The following is a 17,449-nucleotide window of genomic DNA, read 5'->3' as shown; positions in this document are numbered from 1 at the left end:
ACATGACAGTTATGGGTCAACCACAGAAAATCATTATCATCGAAGTCCATTTGCTAGGCCACACACTATTAATATCACAATTGGTCACAAGCATTACATGGTATTTCTATCCTCGGATCTTCATTTATCATGGTTATGGGTCATCTACAAACCCACACTTCATCGAAGTCCATTTGCTAGGCCGCACACTGTCAATATCATAGTTGGTCACAAGCATTAAAGGGTATCTCTATCCTCGAATCTTGGTTCATCATGGTTATGGGTTGACCACACAAAACCCTTCTCTTCAGTGACTCTTTATATTCAACAAAGGCTTCTCAGGAGGGAACTTCACGCATTGAGGACCATTTCTTCTTAATGAGGGAGGAATGATTCGAATGGAAATTGACATCCACCCATGGTATTCATCGACCCATGGTATTTATTAACTCATGGAATATACCCATGGTATTGTAAGTGGCATCCACCCATGATATTCATTCACCCATGGTAGTAAGTGAGATCCATCCATGGTATTCAATCACCCATGGTATCTACCCACCCATGGAATTTACCTATGGTATTATAACTAAAAAAAGACTATAAGTAACAAGTCGTATTTTGTAAAATGGCATATTGTCCACCACAATTTAGCTTTTACAATTATTCTCTCTTTTAATAAAAAATTTCTTGGTGGTTTTGTTTAATATGTGTTCTCCTATTTTCTTCTAGCATTTCAATTTTTCAGATCTTGGGGGCCTCGCCCCCCCCCCCCAAGATCCATTTCAATTTTTTAGATCTTAGGGGCCTCCCCCCAAGATCCGAATCACATTCGTGGTTGTATATCTGGACAACATCCTCATCTTCAACAAGAGTTGGGAAGAGCACTTGCATCATATTCAACAGGTCCTTCAAACCCTATGACAACAAAAACTATTTGCCAAATGGGGAAATGCACCTTTGGCATGAACTATGTCCAATATCTGGGTTACATAATTGATGAGCAAGACGTGCATGTGGATTCGTCTAAGATCCAAGTCATTTGAGATTGGCCAGCCCCGACCAGTCTAATAGAGCTTCATAGCTTTTTGGGCCTTGCCAATTTCTATCGAAGGTTCATGTTGGGATTCTCTCATATCACTTGGCCTTTGATTTAAGTTACTAAGGGTGGAGCAAAATCAAAGATTTTATGGTTTGAGTCCCAACATAAGGCGTTCATTGAGCTGAAGCACCGCTTTTTCTCTACACCAATACTCACATTACCAAACCTACAACAACCATTTCAAATTAAGACAAATGCCTCCGATTATGCCATTGGTGCAGTTCTCACCCTGCAAGGTCATCTGGTGGCCTATCATAGTGAGACACTCTCTGATACAATTTAGAAATACCCAACCTATGATAAAGAGATGTATTCCATCGTGCAAACTTGTCGACAATGGAAACATTACATTTTGGCGAAGGAGACAATCATCCACATAGATCAATGACCTCTTAGATCCTACACTACTTGTGCCATCACCAACCCAATCATTAAGAAGCAAGACTTGCATACCCCTATGCCTACTCCTAGTTGACCCTGGGAATCCATCTCCATGGAGTATATGCCTGGCCTTCCTTCTACAAAGCATGGAGATGAGTGTGTATTTGTGGTCATCGATAAATTTTCTAAGATGACCATATTGGTTGCCTACAAGAAGAGTATCACAACAAAATCCATTGCCAAACTCTTCTTTGAACTAGTGTGGGCATATTTCGGGATCTCGCAGACCATTATATCAGATCGGGATAGTAGGTTCCTAAGCACATTCTGGTTGAGCCTTTGGTCATTGTTGGACACCAAGCTCACCAAGTTGACTGCATTCTACCCCCAGACTGATGGCCATACAAAGGTCGTCAACATGATGATAATGCACATACTACATGTACAACTCTAAGCATTCACGAACATGGGATTAGAGTCTTCCCTATGTGCAACACAGTTAAAACAAAACTCTCCATAGCTCGAATGGCCACAACCCCTTTCAAGTGGGCTTGGGATTTCAACCATTATGTCCCATTGATGTTGCACCGCCTCTTACAATTATTCAAACAAAAATTGCACATGTTCAGTTTGAAGTTGATAAAGTTGCCATGTTTATTGAATGCATTAAGCACATCCGCCAGCAAGTTCATGACATCTTGGATAAATCCAATGCCAAATACAAACAACTACATGATCAACATTAGGTGCCACATAAGTTTCAGGTGGGAGACAAAGTTTGGTTGCATTTGCATAAAGAACGCCTTGCCAGAACCCATTGGAAGCTTCGACCCCTCCGTTACGAGCCTTACACCATCACCAAGGTTGTGGGAGACAACACTTTCGAGCTCAATATCCCCCCATTCCTTGGCTTGCACCTAGTATTGAATGTGGACCGCTTTCAACCATACTTTCCACCATTGTTGGACAGACATCGCTGAGTAGTTGGCACCAGCATAGCTCACCCCAAACTACATGGAACAATCCACAACTGATCAGATCATGGACACACATATCAAGAACACTCATCAACAAGGGATCCAACTATATCATGTCGTCAAATCTGGCAAACTCATTCATTAATGCAAGTGGCTCACTAAGGACCAAGTTCAACATAAGTTTCCCCATCTCATGAAGGCACTCAATTCAATGGGGACCATTGCTTTCCAGGGGGGAAGGACTAATCTAGGTAGATATTGGTGGCCACCTGCCTATTCCACTTGGACCCCCAACACTATTTTCTTTCAATTTCTTTAATTCTAGCACAACTTTCTATTTTTGGAAGTTTTTTTGGTCTTAAACTTATGGATCCATTTTGAGGCCCTAAATGATGTTTTTTTGAAAAATGCACCAAGCTCATAGCCCATAAAGTAAGGGATTGCTGGGAAATTTGTTGTCCTCGGAAAGATCTTTCTAACGAGGTATTGTGCATGCCAAACAAAGATCATATTCCTTCGATTGTTGGGCATGTGTTACATCCTTGATGATGGATCCACTTATGGACCCAAACATAAACCTACAAAATGACTATGGTAGATCCGAGCTTCTAGACTACAAATAATTTTTTTTGCCATGATTTTCTAATTCTGATTAAGGAATTAAGGTTGTAATATAATATGGGTTAACATATCATGGTTTTGGATGCTACAAAATCATAAATATTGTATTGTAAATAATGAAGTTAATATGATGAGAGTTAGAGGTGTGACTCTGAACATCTACAGGTTTTCGTAGTTAAGGATTTCTAGGGTAAATTTTCAAGTAAGTTGTGTGGATGTTATTGTTTACTTTTTTGTTTTATAAAGAATCTATGTGTGCATTCTTTATTGTAAAGATTTAAAACTTAGATGGACAATGGTAGATTTGTGCATGTTCTAAAAAAACCTTATAGTCCTTTGGGCTTCTGTTTACTTTTTTATGACCTAGTGTATCGCCTTCTCACTCTTAGTGATCCCCACAAGTTGGGGGACCCTCTACAACTATGAGGTGCCTCTTGTGTGTTAGCTTATGGGGGGTCTTCATCAATGAAGTGATGAGCCCTCCCAATGTCTCTCTCGTTTCCTTCCTAAGTTGGTTGGACTGGCATATGAGAATGGGCACTTTGTACTCCCCCTTTTCCTACTTTCTTGATTGCTTATCTAACCTCTAGGTCTTCTCCACCAAGTCTCCTTCCATACTATGTAATCTGGAGGTTATGGGGGAGGCCATCACATGGTTAGGATGCTCAATCATGAGTGAGAACAAGGGTAGAATAAGCCTGTGGTCATGATTATGGTGATAAAGATCAACTTCCAAGTGCATAAAAGCCACTTCATTATAGAGCATGGGTTTTGTCTCCCCTTAGCAATTCAAGGCCTTTAAACCAAGTCATGATACATTTTCCCTACTTGTTCTTGAATTTTTAGGTGAGTGTATTGAGTGCCTTCCTACTAGGTCATATGCTCCCTCCCCTCTGCATGAGTTGCTTGCCCTGTTGCCATGAATGATGACTTGTGGTGCTATGGTAAGATTAAGTGTAATAACCAGACACACAGTAACTAGAATCTGAAATACAGAAAACCTGAAGAATTAAATTTGTACTTACCTTAACTGTTGCTGATTCTGCTACTGAACTGGTGATTCTGTTGGTGATGTCGTGGCTATTTCGATCCAATCTCCGGGAGACCAATATCACCCAACCAGACTGAGCAAACCTAGCTGCTCAATCCAGAAAGCTTCTCAACAGAAGCTCTCTGTCCCTCCGTGCCCAGAACCTCAGATGGCTTAAAGCTCTTCCAATGGATAATTATCTTCTCCTGGTTTTCTCCTGGTGAATTTCTGCTTCTGGTTCTCTCTGCTCCTCCCTCGTTTTTCCGCCCCACTCTCGATCCAGGCTGCCGGTTTTATCTACGGGCCTGGCGGTGGCCGCCCTCCTACCTGCAGTCACCGCCTTCCCTCGACTCGACACGCCTTCCATGCAATTTAAGATCACAGATATTTTCCTGGCAAGTGCGCTCTGTTATCAATTTTCAGTTGGTTGAAAGCGCCCCCTTTTAAAGGGTCCTGCAATGATTTTTGGTATGTTTTAGCATATAGTTTTGTTTTACGCTTTTAGATTATGTATGTTTATAAAGTTCAGTTATACATTTTATAAAATTTAATTTATATATATTATAAAGTTCAATTATATTTATAAAACTTAACATATTTATTATTTAAATTTCATCATATTTGTTTTATTATAAAGTTTAAAACTTTATATAATGGATTAATTTAGATGGATCGTTACATTAAGTTACCCCTTAAGCATCCATCCAATTACTGTAAAATGGATCCTTTACCAATACATCAACACATGACCTTAAAGGTCAAGTAATGCTAATTGGCAAGGTGGCTGCTTCTAAGCTACAATTCCTCTAACTAATGCTATAAGTGATCAATGCATTAGAAGACATTTGAATCATGAATAAATTACATTGTAGTAATATTTAACCAATACATCGACTTATTTCCTTAAAAGTCAAGTGGTTGTAGTGATGATGATGATGTTTATCTTCTCTTAAAAGTAAGAAAATATATTGAAAAAATAAATGAAATCCTAATAATATTATTTAGTACATTCATTTTACATTTACATGGTAAAAATAAAAATATCAAAAACATTATAATTATAAAGAGTTAAGATATTTTTTGAAAATAAGTAAATTATAGAAGTTCGATTTTTTTTTGGTTCACGGATCTTGGAGATTGGTGACCGTGTGTCCACAAAATATTTGTTCTAGGCAGATCCACCTGAAGAGATCACTTTCTGCTAGCTCAACCATGGAGGGTGACTCTGAGGTTGTTGAGAGAATTGAACCCGTGACCTCTCAATAGCAAAGGTGCTTTTAACGACGGGGACTTGATCAATTGAGCTAACCCTTGGGGCTAGAAGTTGATTAAATTATATCTTGTATTATGAAATAAAAATATAATTAACAAAAAATAACTTTTAAATTAATTTCCACTTAAAACTATTAATTTTTTAATATTAAAGTTGATTAAATTATATCTTATATTATTAAATAAAAATATAATTAACAAAAAATAATTTTTAAATAAGTAAACGCTCAAAGGGTATTTGAACCTTGAATCTCACAATTTACATAGTATTTCATAACACAACAATAGCCATTGAGCTACACCTCACCGGCTTAATCCTTGGGGATTTAAACCTTGAATCTCTTGCTTTACATAGTATTTCATAACACAACAATCCCCAATTGAGCTATCCCTCATGGACTTCACTCATGAGAATTTGAACCTTGAATCTCTGGCTTTACATGGTATTTCACAACACAATAGTATTTGCTTTACATAATACTTCATAACAAAGCAGTAGCCAATTAAACTGCCTCAAACAAGTTATAATTTTTTTATAAATATAATTAAATTAAATTAACCTGCAAAAAATTAAAATGAAAATCTATTAAAATTAACCAATACACAAACCTACAACATAAAAGATCAGATGTGAATACCAACATTAATACATCTGAAAAAGCTAAATTTTGGATGGATGATATTTTCTTGCCAGATGACAACAAAGCATGTGATTGGATATATAGCTCTGTTTTTCGAAATAAGTAAACTCACAGAGTATTTGAACCTTGAATCTCACAATTTACATAGTATTTCATAACACAACAATAGCCATTGAGCTACACCTCAAGGACTAATCTTGGGGATTTAAACCTTGAACTCTTGTTTTACATAGTATTTCATAACACAACAATCACCAATTAAGCTAGACTTCACTCATGAGAATTTGAACCTTGAATCTCTTGCTTTACATGGTATTTTATAATACAATAGTATTTGCTTTACATAATAATTCATAACAAAACAGTAGCCAATTGAACTACCTCAAACAAGTTATATATATAAATATAATTCAATTAAATTAACTTTATTAACCTCGAAAAAAATTAAAATGAAAATCTATTAAAATTAACCCATACACAAACCTACAACATTAAAGAGCAGATATAAATACCAACATTAATACATCAATTAAAGAGCAGATATAAATACCAACATTAATACAACTGAAAAAGCTAAAGTTTGGATGGATGATATTTTCTTGCCAGATGACGACAAAGCATGTCATTGGATATATAGCTCTGTTTTTCGAGTTTTGGTAGAAGTGAGAACAGAAAAATGGCTGGCATTAATCCTGGAGTTAGCTGCTGGTGGAACAGACCACCCTTGGTTGACAAGGCAGTCATAGTTGGCGGTGGCCTTGGTGGACTCGCTGCTGCCATACAGCTTCGAAAGATCGGCGTAGATGCTCATGTATGTAACCGATCCTTTTATTCAAACCTTGCTAAATTTGGCATGACAAATTAATAATAATCATAACAATAATTTGCGTTTTACATTTCACAGATTACACACAGGTCTCGGTCTTAAAATGCTGTTGCTATTATCTTTGAACGAAATTTAATTTCTTCGCTTTACTGATGAAGATGGGTTGTATATCTAGAAGTTCATATTTCACTGAAAATCAACTCATTGTCCTTCTGACAATAATGAGTAGAGAGGAACCTGCACACAAAATACCTCCTAAACTGCTTCTATGTGACTTTTCTTTCTTTATGTGTTGGTGGTGCTCCAGCTTCAACCAGGCCAGTTTAGTAAATGCAACTCATTGTCCTTCTGACAATAATGAGTACACAGGAACCTGCACACAAAATGCCTCTTAAACTGCTTCTATGTGACTTTTCTTTCTTTATGTGTTGTGGTGCTCCAGTTTCAACCAGGCCAGTTTAGTAAATGTTTTATATGGGATGATTTTGATCATTACTATTATATTTTTAAGTGTTTACATATATTCATTCTTCTAGTCGGCATGACTAATTAGAAAATTTAAAAACTAAATCTCATAATTTACAAACACTTCATGATTGAATTTGACAGTTTACCTTTAACGCACTTCTATAACACAAATCTCATAATTTACAAACACTTCATGATTGAATTTGACAGTTTACCTTTAACGCACTTCTATACACACTTCAGGATTGAATTTCACAGTTTACATATAACACCCGGCTATCACAGCTGGTTTTTCTTGTAAGTTATTAATGGCTTATTTTGCCTTTTGACTCCTGTTGTCACATAACTGGAAGTACTTTTTTAACTTCAAGCAACCATGGTTCTGCCTCTTTCCCAGTTCTCATTTCTCCATCGAAGATAGGTGGTTTTGCCTTCTAAAGCCCTTTCTGGATGTTATTACACTGGCTTCCTTCTTTTTCTCCTGCCACGAGAACTCTCCGATGACTGTAGTGTATTGGAATCAAAGGGTGATTTCTGAGTTCAAGTTGTGGTCTCTTCATCTCTGTTTTTCCTTGCAGTTTGTTTTTGCATTTTTGCCAGATTATGTAGCTACAGATTTTTCACACAGTTCGATCCTCATGAGTATTTAGCAGAAGTTCAATGAGATTCCTCACCGTCCCATCCATATCAATTGGTATGCATTTCAGCTACCTTGGTGTTGATTCTTTTCACATGGAAATTCTGCATATCCAGAAAATCATCCATGGTAATGACTCTTTACATAACTTAGGTTCAAAAATCCTTTCTCTGCATCAGTTTAAGGTTTCCACACAACAGTTGGGTTCACTGGCCTCTCCTCCTTGAGAGCTTTCCAATGAGTACCGAATGCCCACATCCCCAACTTGAATACTTTGCTACCTTTACTGCACTCTCCGAGAGAAGGTGGCTTCGTTCTCTGTTTGCCCTTTACAGAAGGAATGATACACAATTCACTTTATTTTGTTCATGATCCGACCTTTCCCTCTCTCAGCGTCACTCCCATTGCGGAGGGAGTAACCCTTGGAACCCTTGGAAATATTAGACGAAATGGTCATTTTATGTAGTAGACGAAGGCTAATTATTTCAGTCCCTTTTATTACACTCCTCATCCTCATATGCTACTTCACTTCTCCTCATCCTCACTTCTCCTCATCGTCATATGGTACATGGAATGGCACTTGGTCATTTTTATACCTACAGATGCGGCACTTCTCATCCTCATATTCCAGATGGACTGGCACCTTGTTATTTTTATACCCACGGGGATAGGCCGGTGTAATTAGTTGGGGGCAAAATTCATTTTATTTTAATATAGTGATGTGTGGTTTAAATGTAGGTTTTGCTTCGCTTATGCCGCAGTTCAAATTTCATTTCATTGAGTATGGTCAAAAAATTATTTTTAAAATTTATGTTAGATTTTGATACGATGATTTTTATCCAAAGGTTTCCACACAACAGTGGGGTTCACTGGCCTCTCCTCCTTGAGAGCTTTCCAGTGAGTACCCAATGCCCACATCCCCAACTTGGATACTTTGGTACCTTGAGTACCCAGGCCCACATCCCCATCTTGGATACTTTGCTACCTTTACTGCACTCTCCAAGAGAAGGTGGCTTCGTTCTCTGTTTGCCCATACACAATTCACTTTATTTGTTCATGATCCGACCTTTCCCTCTCTTAGAGTCACTCCCATTGCGGAGGGAGGGAGTGACCCTTGGAAATATTAGACGAGACGAAATGGTCATTTTATGTAGTAGACGAAGGCTAATTATATGGTTGTGAACTGTGGGTTAGCAGTACTTCCGACATGCAGTGGAGACAAATTGAGAAAATTCAGAAGCGTTTAATTACAAACAAATTTAAGATTAAAAGTGCAGTGCCTTATGATATCTTTTTAAGTGAAACAGGGGCTGCTTTTATTGAAGCAATTGCTATGGTGCGAGTCATAAGTTATTTAAAAAAAATTGAGCAAATGGAAAAGGGTAGATGGCCTAAGGTTGTCTTTAATGATAGATTGTGCAAGAGCAAAAAAACTTGGATGCAACAAAATAACAAATGGTTTAGTAAATGGGATATTTGCTTGAACGCGTGCCCCATAAACAGCAAAGAGATAAAAGCTTTTGTTATGGAAAAGTTCCACAAACGTACTTGGGAGAAGGAGCTAGGAAGAAAGAAAAATTACTATATTGAAGTGTTTAATCCCACTCATAATCATCAACCAAAAGCATACATAGAGGCCAATATCTCTTGGAGAGCCAAAATTCTTATTGCTCAGTTAAGGACTAATTCTCATCAACTCCGTTGTGAAACAGGGCGCTGGAAAAGGCCAAAGGAAGTGTGGGAGGAAAGGGTATGCATTTTTTGTTCTTCCGGAAAAGTGGAAACAGAAAAACATTTCATTTTAGAATGTGAGGCCTTCAAAGACAACAGGGAAAGTTATGCAGATACGCTGGCTGCTAGCTCTTGGGATAATCTATTTAACGAGGGGTTTGTCGAGAAGACGGGAACATTTATTGTGAAGCTTCACAAAAAAAGGGCCGAATACATCAAGCAGATGAAAAAGCAATCTGTCCCATAGGCTATCTTTAGCCTCGTGGACGTTAAAATAATTTCTTTCTTTCTTTCTTTTATTACACTCCTCATCCTCATATGCTACTTCACTTCTCCTCACCTCACTTCTCCTCATCGTCATATGGTACATGGAATGGCACTTGTCATTTTTATACCTACAGATGCGGCACTTCTCATCCTCATATTCTAGATGGACTGGCACCTTGTCATTTTTATACCCACAGGGATAGGCCGGTGTAACTGGTTGAGAGCAAAATTTATTTTGTTTTAATATAGTGATGTGTGGTTTAACGGTAAATTTCGCTGAATGAAGTCTATGAAGCCATAGTTCAATTTTCATTGAGTATGACCTAAAAATTATTTTTAAAATTTGTGTTTGTGTTAGATTTTGATGTGATGATTTTTATCTTGTTTGAAAAAGATTTGTAAAATGATTAAATTTAATTAAGAGTCTTCTATAGAGATTATAGAGATTAGAATAGGCATCTCTTCGGTATGTAGGTAAAAACTGTCACAGGAATATGTTTCATTTGTTTTGGACTTCTGAAAATAAAATTATAATAGATATGGATGATGCATGTAATGGTGTTAGGATGTTGCTTCTGAAACCAAGTCTGTAATTATTTAAAAATAATAATTAAAATTAATTAAAAAAATATAAAATTTTAAAATGATTTTATAATTCTACATAGTATTGATTACTGTATTTTATGTATTGACATAATTGAAATATTCTATGGGACCTATTAGTTTCTTGCTTTTCGCCTGTTGTAATTCAATCATTTTCTTATTCAAATTGATAATGCGCTGGCCCAACTTTCCAACAATCCCCTCGCTGAAAAGACAATGCCAAGAAACTGATGCTAAAATATTCCCATAATTTTCTCTGATGTCTTTGAATGCATCACAATCCAAAATAAAATGTTTTTCCGATTCCACTGTCCCAGACGTTCAAAATGTACACACTCGTTCTTCCCAAGCTTCTTTAGGCCTTTTCCACTGTCCTAATTTCACAGTGAACGTAATTAATTTGCCTCTAAAGTTTGACCAAGGTTGGAATTTAATGGTCATTAATTTTAGGTTGGAATTTAATGGTCATTAATTTTAGTTCAGATTTGTGTTATTTCCGAATCTCTAAAACCATTATGTTAACTCTCCTTCCACAAAGCTACCAATCAGGGCACCACCTATTGGACCATCATTTACTATGGAGTTTGGACCAAGAAAATTAGCTGGCGGTGTATGAGTATGTGATCATTGGCGATCCATAATCCATTATTGAATGTTGAAGCCTAGCTGCCCAGTGTTAGTGTTTCAAGCCATGACTCCAAGAGTCAACATTGGTCAATGGCCACAACTTTATTACTCTGCAGTCTGGACTTGGCACACCAACTTGCCGACTTGACCCTTGCCATTCTATTATCTTCAACAAAACTGCAGGAGAAATCGTTTATGGAGTTTGGACCAAGAAAATTAGCTGGCAGTTTACAAGTATGTGATCATTGGCAATCCATAATCCATTATTGAATGTTGAAGCCTAGCTGCCCAGGGTTAGTGTTTCAAGCCATGACTCCAAGAGTCAACATTGGTCAATGGCCACAACTTTATTACTCTGCAGTCTGGACTTGGCACACCAACTTGCCGACTTGACCCTTGCCATTCTGTTATCTTCAACAAAACTGCAGGAGAAATCGTTGATGTTCCAAGCTTCAGTTAAAGTGCAGATATTTTCACGAGATAGGAAGAACGACCGTTACTAATACCATGTGCAAAAAGGTAATATATTACTCCTTTTTAGAGATAAACATTTAAATGCAAATTCCCATTTTTCCATCCTATTGCGCACTGAAATTAGCTTGATTGAGTTTGTATTAAATTGTTTTTGCAATCTGGACTTTGCGCTACCTCGCAAACTCGATCTTAAACATTTCACAGTTGATCATGGTATAACTTTAAGGCACAACATTGAAAAAGTTTGGGAGAAAAAGGAAGAAGCCTTTTCTTGCTTTATTGATTTCAAAAAAGCCTTTGACATGGTTCTTTGGGATAAGCTTTGACATAAAATGGAGGAACTTGTAGTTCCTAGGCATTTGAGAGAAGTTGTGCATAGGTTCTATGAAGAGGTGAAAGTCAAAATTAGAACTTTAGCAGGAATTTCAGAAAGTTTTAGCGGTGATATTGGGGCCAAGCAATGGTGCCCATTGTCTCCTACCCTTTTTGGTTTATATATCAACAAGCTTGAAGAGTAGCTAAATTTGCAAGGGGGTGATGATATCCATTTGGGTGAGTTTGTTATAAGGCTTTTTTTGTATGCAGATGACCTTATTCTGTTTGCTAAATCTGCTCTTGGTTTGCAAGAGCACTTACTTTCCCTTGAGCATTTTTGTAGAAGGGTGGGGATGCAAGTCAATATTAACAAAACGAAAGTAGTGGTTTTCTCTAACAAAAGAAAGCATAACTAGCATAAGTTCTACTTTGAAGGAAACACTTGGAAGAAGTTGCAGATTACAGATACCTCGGAATTTACTTCAACAGAAATCTAAGCTGGGACGACTATAGAAAGAACTAAACTTTGGGGGGTTGGAAAACATTTTATGCTTTTCAAAATAGGTGTAGAGAGACAGAGTAATGGGACTGGAAAACCACTCAAACTCTTTTTGGGCTTTTAGTGATTCTGGTGATTCTCTACGATCATGACTTGTGGGCCAGCAGTACATCTGACATGCAGTGGAAACAAATTGAGAAAATTCAGAAACGCTTGATTACAAACAAATTCAAAATTAAAAGTACAGTTCCTTATACTATCTTGTTAAGTGAAACAGGGGTTGCTCCTATTGAAGCAGTTGCTCTGGGTGAGTCATAAGGTATTAAAAAAAATGATCAAATGGAAGAGGGCAAATGGCCTAAGGTTGTCTTTAATGACATATTGTGCAAAAGAAAGAATACTTGGATGTGGCAAAATAACAAATGGTTTAGTAAATGGGGTATTTGCTTGAACGTGTTTCCCACAAACAGAAAGAGATAAAAACTTTTGTTATGGATAAGTTCCACAAACGTACTTGGGATAAGGAGCTAGGGAGAAAGAAAAAGTGCTATATTGAAGAGTTTAATTTGACTCATAATCATCAACAAAAGGTGTACATAGGGGCCAATATTTCTTGGAGAGCCAAAATTCTTATTGCTCAGTTAAGGACTAACTCACCGGGTTCGGCAAATTTAATCCTTCAAATTTGAAATTTTCCGAACCTCAAAACAATTCGAACAAATTCATTTCTGTTCGCCGAACTTTATGTCGAACACGAACACAAACTTTATGCCGAACACGAACATAAACAAATTCGATGAAATTCATTGAAGTTCATTTCGGGGTTTTGTGGTTCAGCATTTTTCCATTGTTTATAACTAAAAAAATAAAGATTAAATGGTAAGTTTGGTAACCCTAATGAATTTCATGCTAAAACTTGGCGCCACGTGAAAATCTACCTCACTCACAGTCACACTCGCTCGCTCCACCACCAATTGGTGAGATAATCGGGCCTTTGGAAGTTGGATAACGAGCCACTGAGAAGTTGGGTAACTAGGCCACTGGGCATTTGGAATCATTCAAAAAATGAGAGAGGTTTTTGATCCGATTGATAAAATTTTCTACTCTGAACAATAATCAATCTTCTTCAAGTAATGTTTGTGTCAACCAAACCATTGAGAGGGTTGAATCATCAGGATGAATAATGAATTTTTATCCAGTTCAGTGAATAGAATTCACCAACTAAAACAACAATTATTTTTTGTCAATTAATAGCTCTGTTAATCAGCATATAATTCCATTGTTTGCTTAAACTTAAATTGTATATAATATTTCAAATTTTATATGTCGAATTTTATCAGCAAAATTTTAGGTGCCAAACTTTATTCGAATTTCAAGGTTGCGAAACTCAAACACGAACACGAACACAGACGCGGTGACTTAGGTTAAGGATTAATTTTCATCAACTCTGTTGTGAAACAGGGTGCTGGAAACTAACAAAAGAAGTGTGGGAAGAAAGAGTATGTATTTTTTGTTCTTCCAGAAAAGTGGAAACAGAAAAGCATTTCATTTTAAAATGCTAGGCCTTCAAAGAGAACATGGAAAGTTATGCAGATATTCTAGCAGCTAGCTCTTGGGATAATTTATTCCGCGAGGGGTTTGTCGAGAAGCTGGGAGCGTTTATTGTGAAGCTTCACATAAAAAGCGTTGAATACAAGAGTCAGATGGCAAAGCAATCTGTGCCATGAGCTATTTGTAATCTCGTAGACGTTAAAATAATTTCTTTTTTTTGCTAGACTCAAATAAAAGTGTGGATGATTTTTCAGGAGACTATAAACAACTATCACTAAAAAAAAATTGTACATATTTCATGTGGAAAAGGATAATATCTTGCTCCCTTTTAGGGATAAACATTTAAAAATAAATTCCCAATTTATGTGTGCATCGAAATTGGCTGGATTAGTTTTGTATTAAATTGTCTATGCAGTCTGAACTTTGCACAACCTCGCTAACTCGATGCTTGCCATTCTGCTATCTTCAACAAAATTGTAGATGTGCTAAGCTCAAGCTCAAGGGTAGATGATTTTGCTGAAGCTCAAGTGTAGATGATTTTTCACAAGCCGAATGAATGGCTATCACTACAAACTTTTGTGCATATATCCATGTGCCAAAAGGTAATATTGCTCCTTTTTAGGGATAAACTTTTAAATGTAATTCCCAATTTCTCATCATATGTGTGCGCTGAAATTGGCTTGATTGGGTTTGTATTAAATTGTCTCTATAATCTGGACTTTCCACCATCTGGTCAACTTGACCCTTGCCATTTTGTTATCTTCAACAGAATTGCGGGATAAGTCGATAATACGCCAAGCTCCAATGAAAGTGCAAATGATTTTTCACGAGACTGAATGAATGATCATTATTAAAACATTCTGTGCGTATTTTCATGTGTGAAAAGGTTATATATTGCTCCTTTTAAGGATAAACATTTAAACTTAATATCCCCAATTTCTCATTGTATGTGTGCATTGTAATTTGCTTGATTGGATTTGTATTAAATTGTAGTGTAAATAGATAAGAGCTTTGTCAATTTGAAAATGGGGCCATCATAATTTTTCTTTTAATTTGGATCTTCTTCAAAGCCTAATTTTGGGTTTAGGTTTTTACTTTTTATGTGAATTTTAAGGTTAAAAGTCTCGTGTAAAGAACACTGCCTGGAAATTTCTTGCGGTTTGTTTGTGTGAAAGAAAAATAAACCGGGAAAAGTAAAGATCCGAAGCAATATACATGCAAATTCAACTTGACCAATTCCTCCGCAAAGCATCGAGATCAATTCATTCCGAAAAAATATTAAACTAAATTTTGTTTGAGGAAAGATTGAGATGGTTTGTTTAGTGAAATTTAGATTCATTTAATTTTTTTGAAATAAAATAAAATGAAATGATATTTTAAGGTCTATCAAATTAAAAATAGTTTATAAGAACATTAGTTTTTTGTTTTTTGCAATTCAATCTTTTTTCTGATTTAAATTGAGAATGAACTGGTCCAACCTTCCAACAATCCCCTTATTGTCAAGAAATTATTGTTAACATATTCTCATAACTTTCTCTAATGTCTTTGAATATATCACATTCCAAAATAAAATGTTTTTCAATTTCACAATCCCAAACATACAAAATGTACAAAATATACACAATCATTCTTTCCTGATAAAATTCTCCAAACTATTTACATTTCATAAACTATTTACCTTTCATCAACCTACTAAGTCAATGTCAACTTCCCCTAAATAATGAACCCTTCCGTCGTTAAGTTCGTCGATGTAGACACTGAGAAAGCATGGTGTATATATATATATTCTAAAGATTTTAATATGGTTTTCATTTATAAATGAGAAATAGTGATTCCCGACAATAAATTATAATTAACACGATTGGAAATTTTTTTTCTAAAAGGCAATAGTAAAAATATAAGGTAATTTAATTCTCTTAATATTCATCGGTTATATTAATTATTTTTAATGCAAATGAAAAACACATGATGATTTTCGGCTACCACTATGATATATACTTATGCACCTTCAAAATATACTTTGTTCGTCACTCAAAGGGCACAAACTCAACATGGATAATGGCAAGTAATCACAGACTTAATATGTACTTTCATAGGCTCTCTCTGCTAGTAATCATGTAGGTTTAGGATTGATGGTGATAGATTGATTTATAATTCAACTTCTAATCACAGCTCACTTTAGGATTTTTAGTTTAACATTTTATTTTATCCCTGTATGATTTGTATAATTTTTCAGAAGTTTTGTTAATTATAAATATATAATATTGTCATTGTTATTTTTAAGATTAAAATTAATTAGGTGATATTAAATAGTTTCAACATTTTCTTATTTAAAATTATAAATAAGCGTGTGTTTTTTAATTTAGTCATACTTTAAAGTGTTATGGATTATGAATATGACTAATATTTTATAACCGCATCTTTTTTCATCAATTTATTTTTTGAAAATATTTGAAGATTTCAATTAACAGTTAGATTTGTCAAAATCTAGTTCAACATTTAAAAATATCAACCGTGGATTAACCACAGCTACTTCTATTTAGCTTTTATGTTATACATAAGTAATACATTATCTTAAATTTAGCTTTTGTTTATACATAAAGTAATACATTATTATAAGTTTCTAGTGAATTATTACTGGTTTTAACTTTAAGCTTTAGAATTATATTGTTCTTCTTGGGTTTCTAAAATAACACCCACAACTAAACTTATGCATATTTTAAAACTTTAATGTTAAGCTCCATTAATTTTTTAACAATTGCTGCCTACAATTATGGAAGTAAACTGCAATCTTTCCTTAATTTCTGGAAACCAACTGCAGTAATTTCCTTAAATTAAGGAAATCAACTGCAGTTAATAAATTTATTGTTGGGAGCTACTGAAGTGGTCCATTACTCCATTTGGAGTTCTCTACCTTGATCTGTGGAACACCTGACACATAGCCATCAGAAGTTTGATGGAAGCTTGGCTATAAATTTATTTGTTTGGTCCCCAAGCTTGTATCTCAATTCCCTTCAGTTTTTTTACACCATCTAGCTGAGAGAGTAGAGCTTGGAAGTGCCTTCAGACTTTCTGTATTCTTTTCTTTTTGCTTGGATTGAAGCTGGAGTGCTGAAGTAAAGAAGCAAGTGGACTGTGGTTTGCATCAAGAACATCACCAATGGCTGGAGGTAATTTATATTTCTGGGCATTAAATTTTAACGATTCTTTGAGTTTTTCCGCATACAGAATCGCTGTTGAAATTTTAGTTTTAGCATTTGGTATCAGAGCCAAGACATTTATCTCTACCTTGCTGTGTGATTCGAATACTTAGAAGTGCTTTGTATTTGTAATTTTTGTGCATATGGAAATTAGTCAAAACTAACAGCACAGATAGAACCGAGTAACCGCACTTCTTGGAATAATACCAAGCCGCGAGTAATGTTTTAGGAAGGGTTGATTGAAACCC

The 17,449-nt window shown here is 35.8% G+C and overlaps 1 protein-coding gene across 5 annotated transcripts in view; it reads left to right on the top strand.

Annotated features, from left to right (window-relative positions):
- Window positions 1-6,612: 6,612 nt before the first annotated feature.
- LOC149200115 (uncharacterized) overlaps window positions 6,613-17,449 on the top strand; it is a 346,691-nt gene continuing 335,854 nt past the window's right edge. For 2 of the 5 annotated variants that reach the window (XM_089402590.1, XM_089402591.1), the window contains exon 1: window positions 6,617-6,814. In XM_089402590.1, the coding sequence (XP_089258716.1) occupies window positions 6,680-6,814 (135 nt within the window). In that variant the 5' untranslated portion in view covers window positions 6,617-6,679. Of the gene's footprint in view, window positions 6,815-17,449 lie in introns of all 5 variants that reach the window. The other 3 variants (XM_089402592.1, XM_089402594.1, XM_089402593.1) reach the window with 3 other exon arrangements.

The sequence above is a fragment of the Pinus tabuliformis genome, chromosome 2_1, assembly GCF_031772625.1.
Source record: "Pinus tabuliformis cultivar Carrire ecotype Pingquan chromosome 2_1, CPIR1, whole genome shotgun sequence".
Lineage (NCBI taxonomy): Eukaryota > Viridiplantae > Streptophyta > Pinopsida > Pinales > Pinaceae > Pinus > Pinus tabuliformis.
The sequence above is the reverse complement of the archived record's forward strand: the minus strand, read 5'-3'. Positions and strand labels throughout refer to the sequence as shown.